The following is a 26854-nucleotide window of genomic DNA, read 5'->3' on the forward strand; positions in this document are numbered from 1 at the left end:
AATCCTAAATTATATTAACTGGTCTTAAAGATTGCTCGAAGGATCGTTTGGGTTAGGGTCTTTGTGGTTAGCTAATCAGTTCATTTCAGCAAGCCAAAATATGTATCGGCACAGTCCTATGTAAGAAACCACAAATATATACAATCGATCATAGTTTAAAGGAAATAAAGTCTACTTCAATTGGCTTATGAGTGTTTTGTAAATTATTTGTTGACAACTCCAATATAATACAATATAATTAATAGGAAAACCATATTCAACTATACAAATACATATTCAATTGACAAGGCAGTCGGCCATTTGTTTTAATATTACATCTAATCTAAGATACCAACAGATGTCTTAACACCTATATTATCAAAAAATCAAAAATAGGAATTCATAATAGACACGTTTTGTATAACACAGTTCAAGTGTGTTGTAATTGTCGACAACACCTAATTCTGAAAATATTACAATTTCCTTGAATAATTTTATGTGTGCTAAACCCCAGGAAAACTATGGCTTTTGTATTTTGTATATATTTATATATTTTGTTTCATCGAGAAGTGTGCCATATATAGCTCAAACATTGACATTGTATTTTGAATTATTTTAAAATTGTCACATTAATTATTGAAACAGTAATTCTGAAATACAGATGCAAGCTGCAATAATAAACTTATAGTTGCTATGCTGCCGAAAAATGCTACTGTAGATAGGTCAAGTGTTACTGAAAGTTACAAATTAATGGACACAGAGTAAATGTTAATACAAATTACAATAAGAAATTGATGCAAATAACAGTCTTCACAATAGGCATACAAACTACTATACTACTAAGTGTGGAATTCATAGCTTATGATCTTCATTTTTTTATTATATACAAGGTCTTCTCACAGGAAGAAAATATTGTCATATACTATTATAATACATTATGTATTTAAAAAATACGAGACTTTTGTTTTTCAACCCACTTTTAAGTGGGAAAGCTGCTGCGAACAGTTTAAGATATTGAAATATTGGAAAAAAAAACTACCCGAAAAACAGCTACAAATATATAAAGTATCTGGAGCAGAAGATCCTCATAAAAGCCCATTCCTTACATACGTCCATACTTTCCAGGGAGAACAAATTTTTAAACAGAGAGAGAGATATTTGCAATGCAGGTTTTTTTGTTTTTTTTATAAATTGTTTGGTTTTATTCGTTGTAATATTGATCCCAGCCTCGGTCGATATACGGACACGCCTAGAATAGAATAGAATAGAATAGAATAGAATAGAATAGAATAGAATAGAATAGAATAGAATAGAATAGAATAGAATAGAATAGAATAGAATAGAATAGAATAGAATAGAATGTGATATAATTATGATAAGTCTAGTATCTCGCTGAAACAAGGTCTGCCACAAAAATACAAGTGATCCAGCCCGAAACTGAATAACCTGACTTAAATATCTAACTAAATCGAGATCCCATGATTGATCAACTGGTCAAAAGAGGGAAACCTGGTACAAGTACTAACACGAGCTATTATATTCAAAAAGGTAACATAGTGCGCATTTTGCGAGAAATTTTCCATAAAAAAGTGCGTCATAGCGTTTGAATCGAACACGTGACACCAATGACGCGTCTGTCACACACACTTGCCAGACCTGTAATTGTGAAGATTCATAACTAAACACATTATATTTATTACTATTCTGCTTCTTTTGTTTTCGAAAATAGTGTATTACCGCTATTTCATTATTGCCGATTTTGTCAAGTGCCTCGTCCATCCATGTATATTCTCTATGAAGACGGGTAAATTGAATCCCTTCATAATGAATTTGAATGCCAGTTCACACTAGTAAAACAAAAATCCAGGTGGAAATCATTATATAACGCGATATAGTGAAAATCTGGGTAACATGTTTTCAGAATAATCACACTACAGGTGATCCTAAAAACTATAGAAATTTGTGGGCCACAAATAGTAGTATAATCCAGAAATAATATGCTAGAGCTGTGCTAAATACTGAGATATTGAGCTGCTCAATTTAATAAGACGAATCTGACATTACAGCTAATGAAAGACATTGTATAATATTATTCATTCAAATGCTGACCTGTTCTCAGTTCATTGTGAATTAGCTATCATGGATGAAATAGAGCAAGAAATACCTTAGTAGTTTAGGCGACACTATAGGTACGACCATGAGGGCGCTGTTCATGGGGATGACGTCATAATGATGACGCAATAGTGGGATAGGATGACGTCATCCCGTGATTTGACGTCATATTAGGATGGGATGACGTCATCATATCCCAATATGACGTCATCATTATGACGTCATCCCATGAACAGCGCCCTCATGGTCGTACCTATAAGGTCGCCAGGATGACGTCACAACCAGGATGACGTCACAATGGGAATATGTGAATAAATTCTGTCATATTTGGATGGGACAGTGACGTGACGTCATATTGGGGGTGATGACGTCATATGAGGACGCTGTTCATGTCACATGGTGACGTCACAATGAGGTCGTGTGTACAAATTAACATAATTAATGACGTCACAATGGGATTGTGTGAATAAATTAGCATAATTGGTGACTAAACGAACTGTAGAGGGCGCTCACAACCAAATGACGTCACCAAGGAATTTTCTGAACGAGCTGTAGAGGGCGCGCACACACACACAAATAAATACACGTCATTTTGAAAACTAACAGAGTTTATTACATAAAAGAAGAATATTAATATTAAAAAACATGACATTTTTAAAATGGTTGAAATACATAGGGTATACATTTTGACAAAAAACTAGTAAGATCAGTTACATGAAATATATTTTTTGTTTTTTTGTGTTTTCTTGTTTTTTGAAGTAATTAATCATAAATTGAAATGGTATACATTCTCAAACGCTGTTAAGTATTCACACTGAGTAATATAAGAATGATATTATTAGGAGTAATATAAGAATGATATTCTTAGGAGTAATATAAGAATGATATTCTTAGGAGTAATAATATGAATTAAAAACGACATTTTTTAAAAAAGGTTGAAAATACATAGATACATACATACATTGAAATACATACATTTTCAAATGCGGTTAAGTATTCGATTATAATAAAAAACGAGAAAAAACGAGTAACATCAAAGAGTCAATACACACTTTTTCTAATCAGAATCAGAATCGCTCATCTGTGATGAAAAGAATAAAGGAGAAATAATATGAAATCGATAGTTACATAAAGAGGGTACAAGTTATATATACATGTGGAATTTCAAAAGTATAAGTCATCTAGTAAAACTGTGTGGGAAAAAATATTTGTCATAAATAGGGAGGTTGAGTCCGGTTACGTTTTCGATATATCTGTTCACATAAATGTCATTCAAATGTCTATCATGCGTAAAAGAGTCGGCTACGGACTTCATAGGTTCCCCTTGACATCTGCGCAGCAAGTAATACAGGACGTATTGACCACACACTGTAGAGAACGGAGCTTGTAGTATTTGATGATTGTAGATCCATGTACAAACGTTTTTATCGAGAAATCTCTTAAATTCCACGTAATAAGGTTGACAACCATACGAGTCAAAATATTCTCCACGGTAGGGATCCTTTAGATAAAAAGCCACCCAATGTGTCCCACCTCCGCTACTGTCATCGGTGTTTGATACGAACGCTGCAGGATACTCCAACACTTTTGCCTTAGGCAGTTGATCTCTAGCATAAACGCCGAAGAACACATTTCTAGTGTATGGATTAGTCGACAGAATACGATTCAGTTGATTCGTGTCCATCGCAGCTAGAAATCGGTCAATACGTTTCTGTCTCTGTCAATCTCGATAACGTTGTCGTATTCAGCATAAATCAAAACAGACACAGTCTCAGTCAATGCTTGTCTGAACTGAATCTCAAGACCAATCTTTCCTTCTTGTATCAAATTGAGGTGATAATCACTGGCCGATTCGTCGGGAGTGAGGTCAAATGCGAAGATTGTGTACCCTTCGGGATATTCGTCTCGAGTGATGCCGTTGCCTTGGTCTTGACCCATTTTATTTGTACCGGTAAATAGACTGTAATAAGCCATGATGCAACTTCTACCACCACCTCCCGTGAAGTCCGTCTTCAATGGCTTTGCCGGAACTTGCTCACCTCTAACATTGAGGACCAGTGATGTGATACCGTAATTCTGGAAGTTGAATGGATTGGTTTCGTAGGATCCATTGAAAGACGTATTAGAAACCAGACACAGGATGATCCTTTTGGGCAGCTGACCGAGGAAGATCAAATCTTTGTTTAATGACATTGTACCAGCCGGGATGGAAGCGATTTTCATAACGCATCGATCGATGGGGTATTTTGCAGTACCCTGTTTCAACGCTTCAACGTGTCCCAGTTGTACGCTGGGGCTCAACTTGACTTTTCTCACTAGGAGGGTAGCATCATTGATGACTACTTTGAATGCTGGATTTTCGGTTGAACTGATCAAGCAGAACTGATTTTTACTTCGATGTAATTTCAGTCTAACTTCCAACCCATTGAGTAAATACTTTGGTTGAAAAAATATGTCTCCGTGTATTCGTCCGATCATGTCGACCGTCTTACTGAGCGATGTATATGCGTATCGACGTTTGAGTCCCATGTTAGCATCACCATCATCGGCTCTCGGGTTTGCGACATTCATTTTTCCAGCAGTGTCCTTCTCAAATATTGCAGCACCAATCTGCGTGGCTTTGGCGTCCCCTCCATAATTCAATAGCGTTTCGATCATGGCTCTGTAAGAATAAGTAGGAGATGCGTCCGAAATCTGCTTTCCATTCAGGTACACATCGATTTGCTTGAAGAGGGAATGCAACCACAAGTTTGCAGGCCCTACAGTGGCGTCCGCAGCCAAATTACTTCCGTTGGCATTCGTGATTTTAGCCTTGATGTGCAAAAGCGTAGAATCAATATCGATGTAGTCACTTCCGGTCGAAGGTATTACGAATTCGATCGGACCATCGGCTATATTCGTGAGTGGGTTTACCTCTTCATAACTTCCTTTTTCAATACTTGTCTGTGTCGGAGGAATAGTAAAGAGATCGAGTTCCGTCTTTGCACATTCGCAGGAGTGTTCGTGTACAAAAGCCATAATGTTCAGTCGAATATATCCTGAGATCTTCTCCTCTTCTTAGCCTTGGAAGAAATGACACGTCTCGTTGTTGTCTTCTTCCTTTTGATGCTGCGTCCTCGCCCTGTTTGAGAGGGTCTTCCAAATAAATTGCTCAATACCGAAGAAGTAATTTGACGACCCGCAGTCTTTGCTCTACTCGAAGCCGCTTTTTTAAAGTTTTTCCCTTGTACAATGTCACCTAGAATACCCAAACCGGCATCGAGCGCTGGTTTTGCCACTGCTTTCAGACCTTGTGTTAACAGAGGTGCGGCCGATCTCGCCAATCCAGAAAACATACTTCCGATTCCATATCCGCGTTGCAGTCTTGCGCCAGAAAATACAGATCCCCGTCCAATCTGATTCATGTAGTAATTTCTATAAACCCCCACGTGGGGAGTGTAAGTTCGATGTCTGTTCATTTTCTTTTTCTTCACACTAGCGAAGGACGAGCTTTGCGAAAACTCAGCGTCACGATCACACGCCCATGTTGAAATGGCACCTTCTTCCCCATATCAGACCTTATATCAATCTCCACAGTCTCGAATGTTGACGTTCGAATTGGGAGAAAGTATGGTTTGTTGTAAGTGTGATTGACGCTATCACCGTGGGTTCCTTCAATGTTGACTATTCTCAAGAGAGGTACGGAAACATCACCGACCATTTGGTGTTCGACTATATTGCAATACACGTAGAGAGAATACAAACTTCTAACATCAGCAAGGTAGGGACTAGTGCGTCTTTCGTTTGTAATTGTTGTATTTGTGGGAAATCCTAACAGTTCGGCCAATCCGCCCATCAAGATTACACGAGCTCCTTCTTCGACCGCAATGGTCACTCTCCTAGACCTCGAATTATATGTCATCAGTATTTCATCTGGCAGACCTTTTTCTCGAATCGCATCTAAAATCATTTCGATCGAGTTGTAGTAGCCCGGATTCAATTTCACTTCTCCGTGATCTCTCAGACTGGGTGAGGCATCGTAAAAGATCCTATTTTCACCATGTACAACATTGTACCATGAATTTGGGTAGTGGATGTCGGCCAACGCTACTTCCCAATTGCCATCTAACGAAACCGTTCTCGGTAGTTTGACAGTGTATTTTGTCAACGTGTTGTTCGGGAACACATCAAGCGAGGCATTACTAGGGAGCGTCAAAAAGAAATCCTGCCCCGACATGATGATCTTTGAAATGAATCAGGTCATCGTGTGAAAGGTATTTATAAACGTTCCAAGTCTCTGATCCAAGTATTAAACGAATCGTCATACCCACGCCACTTAACGAAATATTCCACACAGCCTTTACGTTTTCTCTTGCGCAGTACTTTCTCCACAATGTACAGTGCATCATCGTCCTTTACTATTTTCTGAAGTTCTTCTTCGTAGAAAGTACCTTCCAACATTTCACCGTTGTAATCTGAAATTTTGTAAACAGGTGGTTGCGTATTGAGGCGTCCAACAATCGTGAATACCTCTTCGGTCCAATTGGGCAGGTATCCTTTCTTGAAAACGTGTTTGGTTTTACTGATTCTGACTCTGTCACCGAGTTTATAAATCTTCTTCCACCCCTTTTTCTCTGTGCTTAAATCACCATACAATATGTCTCTGACCTTTTTCTGGTTTGCATAGGTAACAAGTGAGGGTTTGGTATTTATACTTCTGTGATGGGTATTGTTGTAAGAACATACCATGTCGTCTAATACAGGCAGATAATTCAACGTGTTGTTCTTCGTGAAATATCTGAACATTTTCCCCTTGATGGTTCTGTTATATCTCTCCACAACGCTGGCGTTAGTCTCATTGCCTGTAGTGAAGAACTTAATGTCTTCGCTCTTGAGGTAGTTTTGAAAAAGTCTGTTGGTGAATTCAGTTCCTCTGTCCGTGTGCAAAACGTCGGGGTGACGCCCCTTCTTAAGTATTTTCCGAAATGCCTCGACCAAACTCCCCCCTCTCTTGTCTTTCAGAGGTACGACAAAAGCATATTTCGAAAAAACGTTGATACACGTCAATAAGAACTTGTATCCTCTGTTGTATCTGGATATCGAGGAGAGATCACATAGATCGGCCTCCCACTGCTCGTCCACTAGGAAAACCACTACCCTCCTTCTTTTAAAGGACCGTCTAGAGGGTTTGTGCAGAGTGTATGTATCCTGTTTACTCAACCACTTCTTCACGTCCGACTTGGTTATCTTTTTTCCTCTCTTTGTTTTTTTTACGGCAGCGTAAAGGGAATTCAAACCTCCGTAACTTCCAGGACTTTGGACATCGTAAAACAGTTCGTCTAGGACGGTGTCCATCTTCTTCGTCATTGTTTACGGGTGTGGTTATTTCACACGCGCAGAGGCAGTGGATACGTTCGATAAACGAAAGCAAAGCAGGACAGCGTGGATCCATCATGACCGACTGAACCAAAGTGAGATCTAGCGGTTGCGAAGAGGTTCTATTTAATACGTCACCCACGTGTGTCGAGGATGAATGGGAGTGGAAACCACATGGGGTCCACGTCTCTTCGGAACTCTCCCCTTGAGTGTGTTGGTATGCATATAAGACCACCGATCTGTATTGCCAACTAGGTCTTGAGGTACATTTGACATTTTCATAACTTCGGCAAATTCTCTCCAACCTGTGGGGGTGAAATTCTTCCTTTTACGCAAGAAATCATTGACTAAATCGATGATGTGCGTGCCTGGCACGGATTTTCCATCGATGATTAATTCACCATTTTCACCCCAGTCGACCCGTTGGTTCTGTTTAACTTTCTGTAGTAGAAGCTTCGCTTTTCTCTGCATGCTCTTGGGAACACTTTGTAAGACTTCGGATGTAATTTGATCTGGTACACCGTCTTTGTCGGGTTGATATTCCCGATCGGCTACAGGGACAGCGCTGGGTAATTGCTGCGTAACGGAGATTGGAATCGGTTCGTTTTTCTTCTCCCGCAACAACAAGTACTTGCGCAGAACTTGTTGGTACAGTTTGACTTTTTCATCTTCAGGCAACTCTTCCATTTGCGTTATGTCATTCATGTCTCTATCCAGCGAAGTCAATTATTTCACCACAGGTCTCGTCATTTGAGCATTCTGGCTTTGAATGGTAGATAATAGCTCAGCAGGGACTAAAGCCATCTTCTTCACGGATTCCATCTATTTAAGACCGAGTAAAGGTGGGAATATGCTCGAAATTAAGGGAGCGATTAAGGCGGTTAGGAAACCCCCTTTCTGAACCAGAATTTTTTTTCTTTTTCTTGACTGAAGTTTACTTATTGGACAGTGCTCGGAGATGTTTCACGTACAACGCCAATTTTCTTTTCTGACTAGGTGATAGCTGGACGTTCCCTTTCAACACATTGAGCGAGCATTCGCACAGACACTGTATCAAGTCACTAGAGGCTCCATCAATTATCCCCTTTTGTTGTTTCGAGTTGGCCTTGTGCAATACAGAGAGAAAATCAGCGTTCTTTCGCATGCGGGATGACATGGTGAAATGACTGACGATGAAAGACTGTCTTTTTTTATACCTTTCTCACGTACACTATCGGTACTTGAGATGAAAGTATGTTCGTTCGAATGCGTATTTCCTCAGGGGTGTCTGGCATCAGATCCACGAGGAGGTAACCGTGAGGTTCTTGGGTGGCATCGGTGAATGCCTCCTGAAGAAACTTAATGTTTCCGGGGTACATTTGCCTAGCCAGAACGTTGACTTGTGATGCATCCCTTGGATTTTTAAACAGGAAAATGTAGTGCGTGTTGAGACTGATGGTTCTCGATTGTCTGCCCTGATGAAAGAGATTTTGCAAAATCAGTATCACGGATAAATTTCAATGGTGAGATCCCTTCGTGAAGAACTGGGCAATTTGTTTATCGTTACCCGTTTCTGTCATCAGATCATCTATCACCAACAAGTTTCTTTTAGACGGCTCAATTATTCTACCAATATCTGGAGGTATCCCTTCGATAAAGCGAATTTGAGGCACTGTCTTCATCATTTCCAAATAGGCTGGCTGAAACTCGCCGTAGCACCAATAGATAACGTCTGGTGGTGGAGATATGACGCTGTCACATTGTTCTAATATCTGTTTGACTAAAAACGTCTTCCCAGACTGTGTGGGACCGCACACAAGAGAGGTAAATGGGTGTTTCAATCTTGCATCCATGACGATATAATATGACCTCGCTCGTTATCGCGTCTCTTTTTACGTTCTTCAATGTACTTTTTCAACATCCAGTTCAAAACAAAATAAGGTAGTGTGCATAAGCCAGAATAGATGAGTGATAGAACCATGTCCGATTTGGTAGAATCCATGTCAATGTGATTGTTCAAAGTTCAAATGGATGAATGGAGTAAACAATGATCTCGCTTTTATTTATATATTTTTTGTTTTGTTTTTAGAAACCGTATGGGAGGGTACAGTAATCGTCTTGTATCACCCGTTTGTCATACACTAAACTGTATGTTTTAACTTCTTCTCTATTGAATATTCTATCTCCCTTGCGCGTTATTTTTCGGGGGTCTTTGACATGTAGAGGGCCGCTTGTTCTCCGAACGAGTCGATTCATGGAGTCAAAATTTATTTCCAGTTGATTTCTGTAATTGAGGGTGAACCCTCTCACTTTACACACTGTTTGGTTCCCACTTTTGTCTGGTTTGTGTAGTCGGTATGCGTAATTCTTCGGTCCTCCCGATACGAAATGTGTGATGTAATTATCCACTGGAGTTATTTCTCTCGTCAAATCTCCGAGATAATCACCTGTTGGTGGATCCCATTCTCCAGCTCGCTGGATGTAAATGATAGAATCTGTGTCAAAGTACAAGACTCTACTACCTAATTTCTCCAGAACACTGTAGAGTTTAAGTCGAGCATAGCTTGTCGTCATGGCAGTCAGTACAACGTTCGTATTGGGTGCTTCGGTAATGTAGTCTTCTTTATCGCAGTGCTGGACAAGAACCATTTCGTCAGAGACAAAAGAAAGATCTGTAACATTCTTTGTACTATCCATCAACATTTCCAACAGTTTGGCGGACGTTTCTACATATGTGCTTTGTCCAAAGTTTGATCTCTGTCCCAGCTTTCCCCAGAATGAGTTGAGGTTTAGCTTGGCAAGAGCTCTGAGGCCTGGATTTGGGATTATCTTGCTTCTATCCAAGACGATACCTTCTCTTTCGTGGTATCTTTGGATGTACATGGTTCGGTCTTCAACGGTGTGACACCACTCGGGATAACCAGAAGACTCTTGTTTAATTTTCAGAAACATGTTGATGTACTCTGTGAACAACCCTCCTTCTCCAGTCTCGGGGTTGTAGGTTGCCGACTCATCGTAATGCCAAACTTCATATACCTTGGTGATGTGATACCCTACTTCTTCAGCCTTTTTCAATTCCGGAGTGCACCAAACACCCGTCAGTTGACGTTCATTGACACTGTGGTGACATTTGTCTTGATTCATGGTTTCCGTGTATTTGGAACAGAGTGGGAACATCAGTTTGTTGTTCACCCTGAAAGGTAGAACTGGTATATACAATTTCCTCTGAGGTAAAACATCGCACTTGATAATACCGAAATAGTCCGTGGGTTTGACGATAAAGTCTTTAGTTACGACTGTTGGGTGGCCAACTGGATATCGCGAGGTCTTATTGATGTATAGGTAGAGGCTGCAAAAGTCAACATATTCTATCTTTTCGCCTTCCTTGATCTCGTAATACAGACGCAGAGCATTAGTACGACCGCCGAGAAAAGCCTCTCTGCCTCTGATAGGATTTGAGATATCTAAGTTTCCGACAAACCTCTCGACTTTGTGATTGATTGAATGTAACTCCACACATAATAATTGTTTAAAGCTGAGGGGTACGCTCGGTAATTGAGTTCAAGCAATGACTCGATTCAAAAAATGATTTTTTGGTGAATGAGAGATATGACATCAATTGAAAACATTGTAGTATTCCTTTTCTGTAAACAAATCACCATTATTATACATTCTGACTACTTAGACTTACATATTTGAGATGTGTTTTGACATTTCGCACTGTCTATGTGCCAAATTTTTTTCCCAGTGATTTAAACTGATAGTTTTTCAAAACAAAACATTGACTAGTGTTTGAAAACGTGAAAACAAAAATAAAAATGAATCGATTACCTTTTAAAATTGGAATCCGCTTGATCCAATTCTAGAGCCCGCTTGGACATTGTGTTGGAAGTTAGGTGGCGTAGCGCGTAAATGTCTTCGTATAACACGGGAGTTTAACCAACTCTTTTGACATTCATATTTCAACATCATAGTCGGCTGTGATATTTTACGGTGTCTTTGATGTCTGTTTTGGCTTGATACAATTGTATCAGGACACCAGTTGTACGCATTCATCGTTCAACACAAGGGCAAGTGCTTCCGAGGAATGTGTGGGAAATACAAATTAGGTTACCAGCCCCCTTACCAGTAGTGAATGTCTACCTACATCATCACCGAGATTAATGTCTCAAGGAATGTTGTATCTGTGGGAAAATAAAAAAGATGATTCATTCTCAACATCTAAAAATATAATGCATTGTCCAATCAGCGAGCGAACATTAGAATTTGAAACACGTGTAGTCAGTGGATCACGTCATTTCTTCAGATAGTAGCCTTGGTTCAAGATGAATCCGCTAAACACGTATTTACACGAGTTCGCTGGGTCTTTAGCACAAGACGTTGTGACTTCATCTCCAACCTACGAACAGGGCAACATGACGAGTCGTCCTAAGAAACGCAGGGCTATTAATTTGGCTTCCGACGGCTCATCGCGTTCGACCGTTAATTCGCTAGCTACTACTACATCTGAGTCAATGCGTTCATCAACTGGTGAATGTTCTAAAAAGGTAGCACCTGACGTCTGTGCAATGGCTGCTAAATCCTCCACCATTTCCCCACGAGGTGAGAACATCTTTACCCACCTGATTTGTTCGAGCAAATGCCTTTACGTAACGATTAATTCATTTTTCATTATGTACATATTCTGGAATATTACAACGGGTACCCTACGAAGCGTGGGGTAGCATTAACAATGGAACAGTACAAACATTTCAATGACATTTTACCCCAAATCAACAGTGTTATCAGGTACGTTTTTTTTTTTTTACAAACAAATAACATATTAATCAATGATTTCTGTAAGCTGTTGTGAACACCTCACATCCATTGCTGTTATATCGATACGTTCAGAATGAAAAACACAAGTAGTCAGCCAATTCGTTAGTAACATTGCAATCAGATTTCCCACTATACTGTCATGATTTATATTTCAGCCTAACGGTGGCTGCCATGGCATCTACTGATAGGGGTTAAATGACGAGGTCAGTCAGTTTTGACAGTGGTTGCCATGACATCTACTGATAAAGGTTAATGACAAGGTCAGATGGCGAGCTAGTCGAAATTTAATGCTGTCTCGGGTGATTTTAACCATCAAATATACCTATCACAATACGTTTGAAACTGTTGATAGAGATAATTTTTTTCACAGGCAACAGAAAACTATTGGATAAACTGATTTTAAAAAAAAATTGTAGCTGAATTTATCTGTTCACAAGTCAGACACATCGTTCGCTCCAATTGTCTAGGTTGTCAAATAGACCATCCTTCACAAACACGACACGCTTGTTTATCTTATGGATTCTGCGATAAAGACAGCCAGGTTAGCCAAATTCACCAATACATCGTCAAAGCTTTGCGCGATATTGATATCCGTAAAATTGCCACTTGTTACGATGATTTTCAACGCATTCACCCAGAACTGGTTGGAAAATATTCTAGACGGTATAATCGTGTGTTATTCCAACTTTATAAATCGAGCCCTGAATTATGCATACCGTCTTGTAAAATCATGTTATCAACACGCGAAATGGATTCCCAACTCTTTGACATCATACAGCAGCATATATAGAATTAAACATGTCATTCATACTTTAGCAGTTATTCTCTATAGTACAGTGAAATGTAGGAAACTTGAGGAGTTTTCTGTTGACCCCTAACCCTATTTCATTTTATTTCAACCTAGTTTTGCAATTATTTTTAAATGTCATGTATAACCATTTTTATTTACTCAGTGTGAATACTTTACTGCATTTTGAAAATGTATTTCAACTTTCTTTTTAAAAAAAAATGTCAATTTTTTAGTGAAATGTAGAAACTTGGGAGTTTTCTGTTGACCCTAACCCTATTCCATTTATTTCAACCTAGTTTTGCTATTATTTTTAAATGTCATGTATAACCATTTTTATTTACTCAGTGTGAATACTTTACTGCGTTTTGAAAATGTATTTCAACTTTCTTTTTTTTTTTTTAAATGTCAATTTTTTAGTGAAATGTAGAAACTTGGGAGTCTTCTGTTGACCCTAACCCTATTCCATTTATTTCAACCTAGTTTTGCAATATTTTTTTTAATGTCATGTATAACCATTTTTTATTTACTCAGTGTGAATACTTACTGTGTTTGAAAATGTATACTGCATGTATTTCAAACTCATTCTTATATTACTTCTAATAATATCATACTTATATTACTCAGTGTGAATACTTAAGTGTTTGAAAAATGTATTCTATTTCAATTTACGATTAATTACTTCAAAACAACAAAACAAAAAAATATATATATATTTAATGTAACTGATCTTACTAGTTTTTTGTCATCTAATAATATCATTCTTATATTACTCAGTGTGAATACTTAACAGCGTTTGAAAATGTATACCATTTCAATTTATGATTAATTACTTCAAAAACAAAACACAAAACAAATAAACAAAAAATATATGTAATGTAACTGATCTTACTAGTTTCAAAAAAATGTATACCCTATGTATTTCAACCATTTTAAAATGTCATGTTTTTAATGCTAATATTCTTCTTTTGTGTAATAAACGTTAGTTTCTAAAATGACGTGTATTTATTTGTGTGTGAGCGCCCTCTGTCGTTCGTTCTGAAAAATTCATGATGATGACGCCACATTTTACGACGTCATCACCCCCAATATGACATCACCGTCCCATCAAAATATGACGTCACGAACAGCGCCCTCATAAGATGACGTCACATTTTATGACGTCATCATCCCAATATGACGTCACCGCCCCATCCAAATATGACGTCATGAACAGCGCCCTCATAATTTATTCACATATTCCCATTATGACGTCATCCCGGAAACACTATAGGTCATAATTTATTCACATATTCCCATTGTGACGTCATCCTGGCGACACTATAGGTACGACCATGAGGGCGCTGTTCATGGGATGGCGTCATCCTATCCCAATATGACGTCATCATTATGACGTCATCCCCCATGAACAGCGCCATCGTGGTCGTACCTATAGTGTCGCCTAAACTACTTACCTTCTGAATATGCTACTCAATATTAGTCAGCCAACACATTGTGTACCCCATTCGACTTCCTTTGGAAACTGAAATAATCAAGTCCATGTGACAATACGTTTTGCATTGATTATAGACGTCTCAGTGAAGTTACAGTTGGTGATTGTTTCCTACTTCCCATAATTTATGACAATAAAGATGGCATCTTACTACAGAATATTTGACATAACAGCACCCCTGAACCCCATGAACTGGCGCATTAAAATGTACCATTCAACTGAACTGACACTTGTCAAGCGTTATTTGATTAGGCTAGTGCTTTGCCTTCTGCCCATCTGTCCGTCTGTTTGTTTGTTTGTTCGTCCGTCCGTTCGTCTGTCTTTTAAGTCTCTTGACTTCGTTACGCTCTGTCCAATTTATTTCGAAGTTGGCGCACTATACATCTCAATACCATACATATGCACACCAAGTAGTTTTTTGATACGCCAATGTTTTACTGTGTTTTCTTTAATTTTTAACCTTTTTCCTAGCAAAAATGCCGAAAATTACCGACTTTACACGACAGCGCGTAGAAATGCCGAAATTACCCGAAAAGACTCGGAGTTTTGACAACAATTGGCATAACGCATATCGCATACGTAGTTGTAGCCTCGGTGGAAATCAGCTTCATTTGCGCGTTAGGATATTGTATCCCGGGTTGTATATTTCTTTGCGCAAAGCTTATATATTCTATTCATATATTCGCAAAGCTTATATGAAATTCTATTCATTCAATCTCAAAGGTAAGAAACTGTGCTTATTATGGTATTTATACAGTTTCAATTATTGTTTGTGCCTTTGTGTCCCGGCTTTGGTGATCGTGAGAAATTTTCGCTAACCTGGTGAGAACTTTGCCAGAAAAAACGCCTTTATATTATTGTAAGAACTGAGTATGTGAAAATCTTCAATTCAGTTCAAACACCAATTACATGATCACTAACTCTGCTGTTTAGATTTTCATGTAATTCTATCTGTATCATATTAAATATATTTTTTTGTATTTTGCTCAAAAGTAATTTTGTTATTTCTCTAGATATCATGGCATCCATTTGGTTCAGTTCAAGTGAAGTTTTCCGCAAATCCCTGGTCAGCTACAGTTTCAATCTGGCTAGTTCATCTTAAGGGATCTATTTTCGTACTAAGATGAACCTGTACGCAAACATCTTAATAAATTAAATTTAACAGTCAATGGGAGCACATGCTACAACATCTGCTTCCTTTTTCTCAGAACGCAAAGTCAGTGATAAACCATATACCTTGTCATTGCCAGAATTATACAAGAATAACTTCACCTGTCATTGTGTTGCAACTGTGCCACAATTACACAGTCAATGTATTACACCCAGTTCACTATACTAACTCTCTACAAATCCTTATACTATTTTTTGCACAGTTTGTACTGCCTTGCTCAAAATTTTTCAAAAAAATTCAGCTCAATCTAGCATCTGTATATTGTTTATATTTTTATTGATTGTTGTGTGCACAATTTTACTTGGTTTCACATTTCTGTGAAGTTTTATGTACTAAACTCGAGTTTTTACCATTTAATACAGAAAGCTAATAGCGGGACTTGTATTTTCAACAAACCAATGGTACTGTATATATTACAAAAGCACATTATTCGCTGCGTGTTTGACAATTGTAAAAAGTTTTCCAGGTCTTCTTTTTTTTCTTTGAGTTTTCCTGCCAACCAAAGCATGAATATGTGTTTCTCTGTGCATAAGAGTTCAATTTCACACATTTGTTAATATTAATGTATGATTCTTGCACTTTGTTTGTATCATTGAGATATTGAAACGAATCCAGGACTACAAACTAGATAAGTATGTGAAAAACCAGAAAATAAAGTTGTTGTCACAGGTACTGTATACGAAGGATCATTGTAATTTTTCAGTTCCTCATCTGGTGATAGTACTTGTTTGACAAACAGTATCATTGCCCGCGAACTAGCAAAACTTGTTACAACATAGAGTTTTGTTTAAAGGTTTTTTAGCAGGTAGTTCCAGCAGACAAAGAAGGAGAGTGGACTAAATGATATGATTCTTTATCCTAGTCATTTGCTGAAAGTACATGAACATGATAGGAGCAAAATTGTTCTTCTCTGGCAACAATTTGAATCCAGATTCACTTTTGGTTTATCGAACAAGAAAGCGACATATATGATTATCAAGAACCCTTGCTAAGAAGAGATGGCAAGAAACGATGATCATTGAGCAGAGATTGGGGGAAACAACATATAAATTCAAGCCACGTAATAGTCTAAGACCAGGGAAGTCACATGTGGTGAACCAGCGAAGACTATAGAAACATTGGTCCACTCACCTCAACCAGTGTTCTAATATTCCTGATGAAAAGTACAATGCAGTAGCAGAGCACAATGAACATTTGGACAATGAACTCATAAAACCAACATTTAGACGTTCTCATAGAATATGTATGCTACTTGTATCTATAACCTATTTGTTGCACCTTATCATAATATTGTATCATATTTTAGTGCATTCGAATTTGATGTTATATCGAAATTCATTCTCTTTACTGAAATATTCTAGAGGACAGTAGAAATATTCTAGAAGAGAATAGTGTAATATGTTCTACAATGCGTTTGTCCTGTTGATCTGGAGCTCATGCCTAGAGTGAGAAGAAGTTTGATTTGAGTTAGAAAAGATAAAGTAATAACATAATAAATCCATATAGTGCGTATATAATCAATGTTGTGTTAATGAGACTCAAGTTAATTACTGTTATTCTATTCTCAAATATCGTTGAAGTCAGCCACACACAACAAAATATCTGGAATTTACCTTCAATTAATTTTTCTCACAGACAAGTCTTCAACATCAACTGTTCATTGCATTTGTTACACTCCTGTGGGTGAAAGTAATGCATACTGAATTTACTGCTTGTTTTCCCTTCAAACATCTCACATATCTTGAACGAATTTTTTGCCAGACTAATTAGTTATTTAATTTTATCACACCACAAATAACTCGTTTGCAAATTAATAGTATATTTTCAACTGACTACGATATTTTAAACTACAGCAGTATTTTTGTGAATTGTAATACCAGTATTTTTGAGGCAACTTTACGAAATGCGATTATAATAATTGGAAAAGGCATAATTGTGAGTGATTGTAATTAGGTTATTATTATGACAACCTGACATCGTGAGTATAACAATTGATTTAATTTATTGATTTAAACACATGAAAACGGTACGTACAATATGTAAATTATTCGTAATGACTTTAGTTTTGTTTGATGCCCACCTGCATTATGTCTTCACTATTTTATACTGCACTGTACTGAACTGTACTGTATTATTCACTCCACTCTTGTAAATGTTAAATCTTTTGTGATAGTCTGCCTTGATGTTGGAAGTTCAAGTTGCCTGCCTTGACAAATCATATTATCAGGATTATTGCACAGTGTGGGGTTATATAGATACTCGCCAATTAATTTTCGTTTAATAACGGGTATTATATAGAAGCATATTACTTGTTATGTACCTAGCAGGCTAGCTTGCCATGCTCGTGTATCGGCATACATTGGAAGAATTATCATGGCCACATTTGCTGCTTTTTGCGTGAAGATAAATTCGGTATTTCCATTGAAGATATAATGTATGTAGAGCCAAATACTGAAAATATAGTTGCAATAACACGTCTTAATACTACATTTACATCTGCATTTCTATGATAAAGTAACTCTGTAATTCGGTTATTAAATTCGAGCTGGCTATTTATCTTGGAATGAATAATAATGCTTTATAATAATAATTTATTTATGTAATTATTAAATGTGTGTGTATCACGTGTGTATATATATTACTGGATTTGTTATGCACAATGTAAATGTAAGTGTTCCAAAATATGACAATTTTTGTACCCCACTTTAAAATCACTTGAAGTGTTTTATAATTAAACACATTATTTGTTTTTCTTAAAATAACAAATGAGTTATTTAACAAAAACAACACCACCAACCAACCAACACCAACACCACCACGACACGTAGAAAAGTGTCTCAACTGAGAACATGTTTTACTGAAGTGATTTCACGCAAAACACAATCTGATTATTGAAAATACATTGCTTATTGCTATTAAAAGTAATAATGTAATAAACGAAATGGTGTCACGGAATTATTTTGTTTTGTAGAAATGTGATATTATTTTGAAACATTTCATGTGTATCATAGGGTCCTCCTTACGGATTTGACAAAGTAGTGTTGTGTCAGTATTTTTGCTCTACTGAAATGTTTTTCGATTGTTGTGAGTCACTAGTTGTTTTGATTTTAGAAATTCCCTATACAACTTTGCAAGCTGTTCACATGTTTCCATTTGAGTATCCTATTTCCACTTTACGCGTTACCGAATTAGAACATGAAACTCGAGATACTTAAAGATTGTATCAGCGACTACAATATTTTTAAATGAACATCCTCTATTTTGGACCTATTGTAGACCTAATTGTAAATAACGACGATAATGAAGATATATTCCTATTATGACTAAATTTAAAAATGAATAATGCAATAATATTGCATCTTTCCGCCGATTGCAAATTTTACCACTCGCATGTCAACACAATATGATACATTTTTTATACAATTTTTGCCATATGTTATTTTTTCTTGAACACTATTCCAATGTTTTATAGCGACATACACCTTCCATCTATGTATATATTTCAAGTATTAAATTATTCTGGGTTTGAGGCTTATACTACTTGAATTAACTTATTTAACTGAAGTGGCTTTTTTTAAATACAGATTGGGCAGTAAATGTGTGTCTGTGTATTTTTGAAACATCTAACTCTCATCACACAAAATAAAATGTCAAATAACACGTTTGAACCACGAATAGTGTTTTATTTCTGCAGTTACAATGGCACAACAGATTGAAGTATTCTATGTAACTGATATGTACAGGATACGCCTTGTTCGAATATACGTAATTTGCATATTTGTTGTCAATTTAGCTCGAGCAATCTGTTCCCTTTATCTCACATTTGCGAATTCTTGTCAGTTAGCCCACGATTGTAGTAGGTAAGTGCTACGAGTACAACTGGTAAGGGTGTCGATTAATATTAGTGGTGGTTATAGCCACGATTATAATTAGCCAAGTTAGGTCCACGATTGTATCAGTATAATAATATTGAACAACTATGCCACGTTTCTGTTTTACCATATGCAGAACAGTAGTATGTACATTGCAAGTGAATGTACTCTCCGAACTCACTTGTATGATCTTCATAACTCAATATTTTCTATATTATAAATAGGGTGACGTATGAGTGTACAGACTGTGATAGTCATGAAACTGTTTGCTGTGCTCACCTACTTGTTATTAATGACAATATCAGATGCCAATCCAATCACAGGTAGTTTATTCAGCTCTTAAAAATCGTATCGTTTCATTGTCTGCACGTACGGTTTATGCATCGACCTCCGATGTGCATCGGTACTGTCTTTGCGCATATTTTGCGATATCCTCATAATAATCGCATATTATTGTCAGTATTATTATATTCATTAGCCAAGTCCACATTATTAAGTATTGTTCTACCATATTATCAGCATGGTTTCCATGACACAGTGACTCACATTCACATATTTCCGAGTCAATACATTCGCGATATTTATTTGGGTGTGGCCGCTGTGGACTACACGAGAATGCCATTTACAAACGGAAATAGTATTGAAATCGCATTTTTGCCTGTGTATTTTTGTGATATATGGTTCTTCTCTGATTTTGTGATTAAAATAGAATTTGGTAGAGATGATGAATAATTAGCCTCGGAATATTTGTCGAAACATATGTAACGTAATATTGTCACATCAACACTCATACGATGACAGCACAATTAATATTATTCATATTCAAAAAGGACCCTCCGATTCGCATACATGTGATCAATGTTTATCTACCAAATCAAATCCGATTATTTTATATAAATATTTTCAACACGAGGCATATATAATTGTCGGTTGCATCACCCCATACATTTTATGGTAGAGATGCAGGACAATGGGCACCAAAGTATTTATTGTTTTGGTTAGTTCATATGTAGACAGTCGTGCCTTAACATTGGTAAAATGTTGGAGCCGTGAAAAACGGCATTTGATTATGTGTATTTGATCACGCCGTAACCAGAACCCACACAAGAGTGTAAAAGGGGCTCTTGACAAATGTATAATTTGGTTATGAAAGGTGATGCCGGCAATTTAATTATAAGTTTGTTTATATGAGAGTTATAACCACTATATTAGTGTCACCATTTGCACTTGGTGAATGATTATGCAAATTAGCCACTCCCTCAACTTGAATTTCATAGGTTAAGACCGAATTAACTTCCAAAATACTGCTTTGTTTCCGAAAAAGACTTTTACACTAGGTTAGGGAAGTTTTATTTATTTAACAAAGAATGTCTGGGACTTTTGATTATGTGATTTGTTTTGTTGTAACAATATCAATCGAGCTGTTAGCCATGTAATTGAACCGACTCAGTGATATAGCACTTATTGTATCATTGTGCGGAATCAAAACACGATATTGCCTGGTGGTTCTTTGTTGAGAAACAATTTGTGTGATGATTGAAAATATAATGAACATAAATTCGGGATATATTTAAATGTAACCAACTGAATAAAGTAGAAATTCCATACCAAACCGTAGATCTTTATAAATAAGAAATATACATGTCCAGAAGCACAAAATAAAAGACATAGGAAAATGTCTGCTTACAACATTTAAAATGGGGATTTGGATTAAAACACGGTCTAAATCCTACTTTACGCCTATAAACGTTCCTTTGTGTGTTTTTTTCACTTTTCCTAGTTGTACAATAGTCTGGTAAACTAAATGTGTCTTTTCAGTTTATTCAAGCAACGCGTTTTAGAAAGTAGTTTGCTGAATTTTAATTTAAGTTTTAGTCGCATTGCCCCAACTGAAATCACAACACGTTGGTAAATAATTCATGTAATAGTTTGTCTGGACACATTCCAGTTCCTCTCATTGTCATCTTAAAGCTGTGAAAATTTGGTGTTAATCCGTCGACAATAAGTATACGTTATTTTTGTTAAAGACCTTGTATTTTGAAAAACATAAACTCCTAGAAAACGTCAATGAAGTCACAACAAAGATTTTCAAGCTTGTTTATCGGCACAAGCGATTTGTTTTCACATCAATTTCTGTCTTAACATGTGTAGGGGCATCCAAATGTATGAGGCTATTGGGAACCAAAAATAAAGGAATTGGATAGCTATAATTCGATAAAAATCGGCAGATGAGAACACTAAAATCAATGATTTTTTTAGTTGCTGTGTGATCTTGTGTCTGACATATTCATATTCAAATGAACTAATCTGTCAACAAACAGGGCGGAGACCAACCACTATAGCTACTGATAACACATCCTGACTTTATGGATTACATGAGATAGCGAAAGAGGGCAAGATCCTCAAATGCAGTTAATTTAGTTAAGGTCACAAAACAATCAAGCAGTCGTAAACGTAAACCCAAGGCTCGAGCAGTCACAGCGCAATCAGGTGTACAATAGACGCTCCCAGAACTTCGATTATTTTTGAAAAATTGCATCGATTGTTCGTACTAACACGTCCATGACTATAGATAGTAGTATGATTTCAGAGTGAGAACAATAACATTGATACATTGAGACTTTGCAATACTTACTGCCGGGTGTGTGTGTGTGTGTTTATAACTTCTAGTATGTCGGACCTATCATGGCGTAGTAGGTTTATAGTGTATTTCATCAATTAATAAATAAATGTGAAAATCTCGCTACCTAAAGTAAAACAAAAAACGATTGAGCAATTCTCTGCCAATACTGTGTTCTACTCCCTGTTAATTTTGGTCCTGTAGACAAGAGTTTTACTGAGGTGTTACGTGTAAAGGACTGTAAGAGAGTTATGGTGAACACTGGAAAACCTTCAATCATTTTTTATACACCACTTAATAAGATGTTTCGGCCACAGTGAGATTTTTTCTATACAGATCATTGAACGCCGGGATCAAACACATACAATTTACTATTGTGCCGGGAGATGGTAGGATGGGGAGTTTGTCTCAGTTACGTTGGGGGATCGTTTAAAAGGTATAAAATGATACAAATTTTTCTAAAATAAATTAATATAAAATCGGTACAAATCTAACAACAATTTCAAATTACTCTTTATAATTTACTTATTTTATATACTCATGGTGAAGTTTACTAATTCGCTCCGACGACTGAAATATGAATGGCAGATGTCCATTTAATATATATTTTGGAAATAATACCGAATTAGATAAAAATATGAATAAACTAAATTGTGTAAAAGCACAAGTGAGCTCCACAGCGGCTTTAATATAACAATCAGTGATTCACACCTTCTCCTACAGAGAGTGTCAACACCTAACGCCGCTCTCCCGTCTTGAGATCTATCTTGAAAAGCTATATGATAATGGTAGACTAGGGATGACTTGAAACCAAATAAAAATTATTCTAAAATAACGTACTAATACCCAATTGATTATGGATTCATTGACCCGAGAGAAGAAAAAAACATCTTCGCGATAATTATGCAATAATCGTCGAGCAGTTCCAGATTGTAACGTTCTGTTGACGAAATGAATACTAACGAATTTCAAATAACCAATTGTTTTTTTTTTAGCTTTTTCAATATTTAGCATATTTTAAATATGTTGTACATAATCTTCGGTGATAACTACGAAAGCGAGGTCCCACACCTTCAACAATATCAAATTTATTGTTCTACATTCACCCAACCTTCCGCTCGCTGTCACTTTTCGATCGTTTTTTTTTCTTCGCTCGCTTTTGCAACCGCTTGCTGAATTCGACCGGATAATTACTGCTTTGTTTTCGACCGCGTAAACCCGGAAATATTGCCCGTTTTTAATTATCTATAATCTGATCTTTGACTGGGATGGAATATATCATTTTAAACAATATTCTGACGCGACATACTGCCACAAAATGTATTACAACACAAGTACGGTATGATTGTCTAATTTGCAAAATACATCGGTATAATTTCGGGATTTCCTTAACGATTTACATAATTACTGTTATTTTCCCCAAGGAGAAAACATGGACCACATAACTAAATAAAGAGTTCCGTGCCCATGCACGTAAAAATAAAATAATGCCTAACATTCCATATATTTGTTATTTTTGCGTATGTCTGATATGACAGTATGTTTGTAAATATATAGAAAAAAAATCTCGATTATAATTTCGATTGTTTGAAAGGTCTATAGACCCTGCGTGTCTCGGTAATTATTTGTTTGTAATGTCGATCGCGTCTTAGTTCAGGACGGCATCGGTATTGCAGTCTGTCTTTCAACTCAATTCATGGGGACAATGTTCTGTATTTTGAGGGCTGAAAACTCAGATAATTAAGCAAGTACTATTTATTATATATATTGTTTGATGATTTTTTTTATCGCGACACTATAAAAGAACTAAAGTTGTCCCGTTGAAACAGTCACATTGGTCAATTTCAACTATCCATTTCTTAACTTGAAATGAAAAAAAAAACCGAAGAGCATCAGGAATATATTAATGACCATACTTACCAATCGACAGCATTATTTTAATCTAGCCAGTCTTCCGACATTTGTTGGCAACTTTAGTGCTAAACTTGTTGAATATGTGTGTGTTGTTCTCTCGAAAATTCATGTAGATAACACGGACAAGTACGGTTCTGTGACCCAGGACTTGCTCCGATCAAGTGACATTCAGGTAGTCAATGATGTTGTAACTACGCGCATCTAATAACCGGTGTCAATTCACGTAGGTTTGTGGTGTGACAGGCTTCAAAATTATTCGCTCCATAGTCATTGCTATATTTTGACAAATGGTTCAAAAAGAAAAAAATCTGCTGCGATACCTTAGAGAACACGTCAAATCAGTTTTCTTTGCAAATTGAGAAAATTATGTAAACCAGACTATGGTGTATAATTTCAAGTACAGAATTGTCAAACTGTTCATCGACCGGCCACCAAATATTTACGGCTACAACAAATGTAACACTTTGTTAAATTTCTGAACCCCAAAAACTGTTTATACATGTCAAACTCTGTTCGATTTTTTAAGGGCATGTCGCATGTTTTTGCTCAAAAATATTTGTTTGTGATAATACTTTTATTGAAAACCTGATCGTGACTTAATTTTGATGTCAAAACTTACTAGACCGACGTGTCATTTTTGGGAAAAACGCAGCAATATTTTCCTCGTTGCTCTGCTCTCTGTCCAAAGAAGTTAGCATTGCTTTTTGTCATGTAACTGTCACGATAATCGTTGTTAGAAGAGGCGAGCAGCCCTGATTCAAACGGAACAGAGTGCCGCTCCAGCATGTTGTGTAACACGGTCTATTCACGTAACAAGAGGTCACAGTTCAATTCGTTGGATACCGATACAAAGGATTGATGTGTCATTCAGAATTTAATAATAGATAATACTCGTTGTTTTCCTCAAACTTTACTATTAAACCACCATTTCGACTACTCATGTACCAGTGATCAGTGTTTGGGTGAGCAGTCGGTGTTTTCATTTAGCGAGCGAGAAAGCGAAAAAATGTACCGTTTTCCGGTAGGAAAAGACCGTGCGGTCCGACCGTGCGACGATAACCAGTCGATTAAAACGCGATAAAAGCGGTGGATTGGGCAAGCGTCGTCAAGTGAGGACATGATCGAAAGAGTTGATAGTACACGCGGGGAGTGAGTCCAGACTGGGAACTTTGTCAACAGCCCTATAGGAGGAAAACGTGAAATCTCGAAGGATATTGCACGTTCATACGTTCTTCTTGCGTTTTGAGGGCTGCAAAGTCCGAAAAAGTACACTAAATGAAACAAAAATCATGCGCTAGTGATGTGGCAATGAAGAATTTGGTTTTCCAGTACTTAATCGATTTGTAACGCCTTGGCTACTTTATTTACATTAGCTTTTTATCCAATTGATTAAGAATTTGAGCTGACTAATAGGCCGTGTCGAAAACGTTCACGACAAAAGTCAGTTGTAAGCAGAATTATTCTTATTAAAACAATCCACAAGAACAGAACTAAGACAACTACTCTACACTACACTATATAGTGAAATATGTGGACTCAATGGTTGACATGAAGTGATGCACATGTGTCACCCAACATCTTTTTGAGTCATAATCAAAAGGTTACTGTTTTAGACCCAAGGTCTACATTAGGAAGTGAAAATTTACTACACGCTCTAAATGAATATGAAAATATATATGTATATCTATATATCTCTCCATATATCTGAAAATCTCACCCTTAGAATGAAATTATTGGGACAAATCCATGTATGAAGCAGAAGATTATGTTGTCTCCTTGTCTCAACATATTTCATTTTAGAATTAATGATGGAAAGTATATCATCCATATATATCTGAATGTTAAATTAAACGATTTATCACTTCTGTGCGGTTTATTTCAACTAACTTCTGTGGAAGAATTAATGAAATCTGCCAGTATGGAAGTACAATGTGTTCCAATTGGAAAGCGGAAACTTTGTTGAAAGATACATCCTACAAACTCGACAAATTCTAGCATACTGATAATGTCATCCTAATTGTAGGGAAGTTTCGCGCCAGTATTGTTCTTAACAAAGTAAGAATAATGGTATCCAAACAATAAGTATTTATAGCGACTAGAATCATCTTTATTGATTAATGCTTGATGTCTAATTTTTCTAGTGCGTAATTTTACGTAATCGTGTGGTATAGTACTATAAATGATAAAAAAATAAAAGTGCAAATAACAGTTATATTTGAAAGTGACCTTGATTTCAATTTATTCAAAAGCTCTTTCGATTTTTTTTTTAAATTGACATATGATTTATACTACTTCTAGAAAAGATGGCATCACAGTATTGCTGTGAAACTCTTCGAAGGACTTAATAAAAAATAATTCCTAGCTAAAAACGTTGGTGCATTTCAATCGAGTCATATTATGAGTTGTTTACAACATACCCCGCTTCCTCTTATTCAATTTCGAAATTCTAAAATACATATACATTGAAAATAACTTTGAGTTTACTGACTATGCTAAATATGAAAAGAAGGGTGAAAGTGACGAGCATTGGAATACTGAATACTGGCTTCATTGAGTAAATGATTGCAACTTGGATTGTATATGCCTGAACTATAATGAGAGATAGGTGATTGTGTAACCATAATTTGTTTAGTTTCTTGGATAATCCTTTCTTAATGTAGGTAAACTATATCGCCTACTTCAAAATTACTTACTTTTGCCTTTTGGTCGTAATTATGCTTCATTTTTTTATGACCTTTATTATTATGTTTTGTCC

At 36.6% G+C, this 26854-nt stretch overlaps 2 protein-coding genes across 2 annotated transcripts; both read right to left on the reverse strand.

The window, feature by feature from the left end:
* Positions 1–3780: 3780 nt before the first annotated feature.
* Positions 3781–5109, reverse strand: LOC146736193 (uncharacterized protein F54H12.2-like). The gene has a single exon (XM_085505197.1). The coding sequence runs from the start codon at positions 5107–5109 to the stop codon at positions 3781–3783; it is 1329 nt and encodes a 442-aa protein (XP_085361323.1).
* Positions 5110–9510: 4401 nt separating this feature from the next.
* Positions 9511–11306, reverse strand: LOC146736194 (uncharacterized). Its single transcript, XM_085505198.1, has 2 exons — positions 11257–11306; positions 9511–10870 (listed from the first exon to the last, which is right to left on the reverse strand). The coding sequence occupies exons 1-2, from the start codon at positions 11304–11306 to the stop codon at positions 9511–9513; spliced, it is 1410 nt and encodes a 469-aa protein (XP_085361324.1).
* Positions 11307–26854: the final 15548 nt, after the last annotated feature.

This window comes from Saccoglossus kowalevskii, chromosome 11 (genome assembly GCF_978046115.1).
Source record: "Saccoglossus kowalevskii chromosome 11, keSacKowa6.1, whole genome shotgun sequence".
Taxonomy (NCBI): domain Eukaryota; kingdom Metazoa; phylum Hemichordata; class Enteropneusta; family Harrimaniidae; genus Saccoglossus; species Saccoglossus kowalevskii.